Source organism: Drosophila kikkawai, chromosome 3R (assembly GCF_030179895.1).
Source record: "Drosophila kikkawai strain 14028-0561.14 chromosome 3R, DkikHiC1v2, whole genome shotgun sequence".
NCBI classification, from domain to species: Eukaryota; Metazoa; Arthropoda; class Insecta; order Diptera; family Drosophilidae; genus Drosophila; species Drosophila kikkawai.
Window position 1 is genome coordinate 5,360,484 of NC_091731.1, and position 3,859 is coordinate 5,364,342.

Sequence of the window (3,859 nt, forward strand, 5' to 3'; positions counted from 1 at the left end):
GCTTAAGGGGGGACATCTGAGTAACTTTTTTTAAAAATCGAAACATTTTTTTTTTGCTTAAAAAATACTTTAGGGTCTAAAAAATAACATATCAAAAGATAGAGTCCGGCAAAAGTTTCTAAGTCTCGAAATTTTCCATTCTGCGGCGATGCCTCACATATAATCATATACGATTTTAAAACTTTAAACGCGTTTTTCTCAAAACCACTTTTTTTGAGTTGGCCGGAAACCTAACTCGAACAAATCTTAACCGATCAATCTGTAATTTTGACAGTAATACAAAAATATGCAAAATACCTATGGCTATCGACACACGTAGGATTTTTTTTTTTTTTTTGCTTACTTTTTTTTTATCAGCAATTTTGAGACGTTTTTTTTTCATGAAAATTGAACTTTTTATTTAATCACTCACCATTTTGCTAAAAATCAAAATATCGAAAAAATCCTACGTGTGTCGATAGCGGTTGAGATACAGAAACTAACAAAATTTGATTTTTTGTTCTAGCTCAAAAATTAAGAACATTAGGTTTCCGGTCATGGACCCCTTTCAAAAAAATACAGCCTACGAAGAAATGCTGCACAGCCGCCATTTTGTTTTCGATTTATTCCAAAAAAATGTATTTTGTACTTCACATATAACATTATAAAACCAACTTTAAAATTTCTCGATTTGCTTTTTCCATTTCGCCAAAAAAAATTCTTGAAAATCGGCTTTTTTTTGGCCAGTTACTCAGATGTCCCCCCTTAAATAAAAATAATTTGAAAACTGAAAAAAACTGCTGGACGCAGTCGATCTAGACGGATTCTGATTCAGGAAAGATACACGCAGTGCGTAGTTATAGTGTAGGTGTCAGCTCTGGACAGCTTCAGAAGTTATAGACTACTTTAGCCAGAAAAAGGTGAAAATAATGGACACCTGGCAGGTAGCGATTTACCTGTACAAGCCCACACAAAACTACCCTTTTTTTTAACTTGGATAAGAGTTCCTGAATGTACCTGTCATTTAAAAAGAATCATGACCATTGGTTATGTAGTTTTTGTGTAATAATACCTGAAAGTCGACTAATTTACCTATGTTTTGTTGTATGAAGCATACACGGAAAACAATTTCGACTTTAAATGCTCATATCGTCCACAAAAAAAAATCTTAACATTTTTTTGGTTACAGATCCGGAAACCTTGGGAATTCTCTGTCGAATTTGTATGATTTAAAATGATTTTTCGATTATGAATTTTCCTATTTTTGCAACGGCTTTTGTTCGAGAGGCGCTACTGTGTGTCGTTGAAGAGGCACGTTGCAATGAAATTGGTCACTTCGATGGTGCGTGCGCCTGAGTTCATGTGTTTGGGCGAAAGTGACCAAAGAATAGAATTATAGGACTCATTAAGATTCTGAGTTTCAGATACAAGGCATCTTTAAAGCAAATTATCTGCCGAATTCGGTGGTGAAAATGAGGCGAAAAAAAAGCTCATTTTGACGAAGACCTTGCTTTACAAAAAAGGCTGTATCTTCTAAAGTATTTCGAACTTCTAAAAATCCTTTTAGGGGCATATTCACAATTACCCAAGCTATAAATAAATGCAAAAAAAAGTCGAAATAAAAGTTGCTCAATGAGAAGACCCCCTTAAGACATGGTTAACTTGAGACAAAGAGATATAAAGCATGCCACTTATGAGGTCGTGCTGTGCCGCAGTTTGGAGGACATTGGACGTACCATCTGATGACCAACGAGCTTCAGGTATATTGAAGTCTCCTGGAGTTATTAGTTGGTCTCTATATGAAAGCATGTTGGAAACGGCCTGAAATGCCGAAAGTTGTTTCCAATAATGGGCTCTTCAGCAGATGGTGTTCTTTCGTTCAGGTTATATAGATAAAACTACCCTACCCTAACCCTACCTCGAGAACATCTGCTTTCGGCGGTGCGTGGGCGTGGCGACATCGTGTTTTACTTGACTGCCGGAATATATAACATAAAAAAAATAAGAATGAATCAGTACTAGGAAGGACTACGAATTGGAACTACGAATTGGACCAGGGACTTAAAGCTACGGATCGTATCCATGGATTAATGGAGTGGAGGGGCAATTGGTTCTTGCGGGCAGTCGACCTCCTCCATCGGAAGCAGGACGACCTTCGCAATGGGACGCTTGATGAGTCCCCGTGCCATCGACTCCTGGCAACACCGCGTCAATTCTGCCTAATCGCCACTCATTGGACGGAAGGTTGTCTTCCTTGATGACTAACATATCCCCGGCACGGAGATTTCTTGTAGGAGCTCGCCACTTATTCCGCTTATAGAGTTCCTTGAGGTACTCCTCCTTCCATCGCAGACGAAAGTGCTGATGGAGAGCCTTCAGGTGTTGCCAGCGGTTTATAATGGATGTGGTGGCCCCCTTTATTTTGGGTTCAACCACGTCGAGGAGAGGGCCTCCAACAAGAAAGTGCCCAGGCGTAAGTGCCAACAAGTCGGCGGGGTCTTCGGACATTGGAGCGAGCGGACGCGAAATCAGGCACGCTTCGATTCTAGCCAGAAGTGTGAAAAGCTCTTCAAACGTGTACTTTCGCGTGGCCGTAGACTTGTAAAACAAGGTTTTGAAGCTTTTTACGCCTGCTGCCGGAGAAATGAACTGCCAGAGCAGCTGCTGGTGACTATAGGCCCCCGTCACAGCCTCGTTGAGAGCGTGGAGAAAGTCTCGGGAGAGTTGGGCCGCCGCCCCCACAAACGTCTTTCCGTTGTCCGAGTGAATTTGACGGGGGCATCCTCTTCGGGACACGAAACGGGCAAAGCGGCGAGGAACTTTTCCGTAGTAAGGTCGGATGTAGGCTCTAAGTGGATGGCCTTAGTGAAGAAGCACGCCAACACCAACACATACCTCTTGGTGATGAGACAGGCTCGTCCCGTATAAATCTTGATGTCGAAGGGACCGGCATAGTCCATGCCAGTGTGTGTGAATGGACGCGAGAAAGAGGTCCGTTCCTTTGGCAAGTCTTCCATAAGTTGCGTTTGCAACTTCCTTTTGTGGATGACGCATACCTTGCACGAATATATGACACACATAACCAAATTCCTCACCCTTGGGATCCACAACTTGGAACGGATCAGACGGATTATTAGCTGATTACCGCCGTGCAGCGTTATCCGATGCGTAAAATGGACGATGAGTTGAGACAGATGGCAGTCGTATGATGATAGGATGATAGGCTGTCGTTCGTTGTATTGGAGAAGTTCGGAAGTTGTGACCCGGCCGCATGCTCCCATGAGCCCATTAGAGTCAAGGAATGGGTTCAAATTTTGAAACAGACTGGATGTGAGATCTGGTCGTTTTTGTCTTAAACAGCCCATCTCAAGGACGAAGTGCCTGCGTTGCGTAACGGAAATAAGAAGTCGGTTAGCTGACACGATTTCAGAAGCTGTCAAGTGATCCTCTACCGACGACATGAGCTTCCGCGAGCGCTGGATGAAGCGCTGGACGTAGGTGAGAACTCGCAACGCCTTGTCGAGTGTGGAAAAACGCTCAAGAATGTCTTCAGGAGGAACCTTCTCAACATGGAATTTGACTGCTCGCTTCTCGAGTTCAGTTACAGGGGAGACATCGCCTTGAATGGGCCACTCGCTTCGAGGCCTTCGCAACCAGGCAGGACCATGTCACCACAGTTGGTTCCCCGGCAGGCTAGATCTGCCTGGTTATGCAACCAGGCGAGAACGATTGTAGAGTCCGTCCAACAGTGCAAGGCGGACGCAGGTCCGGGCATCATCGGAAGGATGGAGTCCGCCATCTCGGACCAGAGCAAGGCTCCGCACAGCTCGAGCTTTACCGCGGACCCAGCCCCCACCCGGACGTAAATGGCGGCTCCGTT

General features: G+C 44.0%; 1 protein-coding gene across 1 annotated transcript; it reads right to left on the reverse strand.

The window, feature by feature from the left end:
* Positions 1-2,046: 2,046 nt before the first annotated feature.
* On the reverse strand, positions 2,047-2,939 carry LOC138928697 (uncharacterized). Its single transcript, XM_070286198.1, has 2 exons — positions 2,875-2,939; positions 2,047-2,827 (listed from the first exon to the last, which is right to left on the reverse strand). The coding sequence occupies exons 1-2, from the start codon at positions 2,937-2,939 to the stop codon at positions 2,047-2,049; spliced, it is 846 nt and encodes a 281-aa protein (XP_070142299.1).
* Between the last annotated feature and the right edge of the window lie 920 nt (positions 2,940-3,859).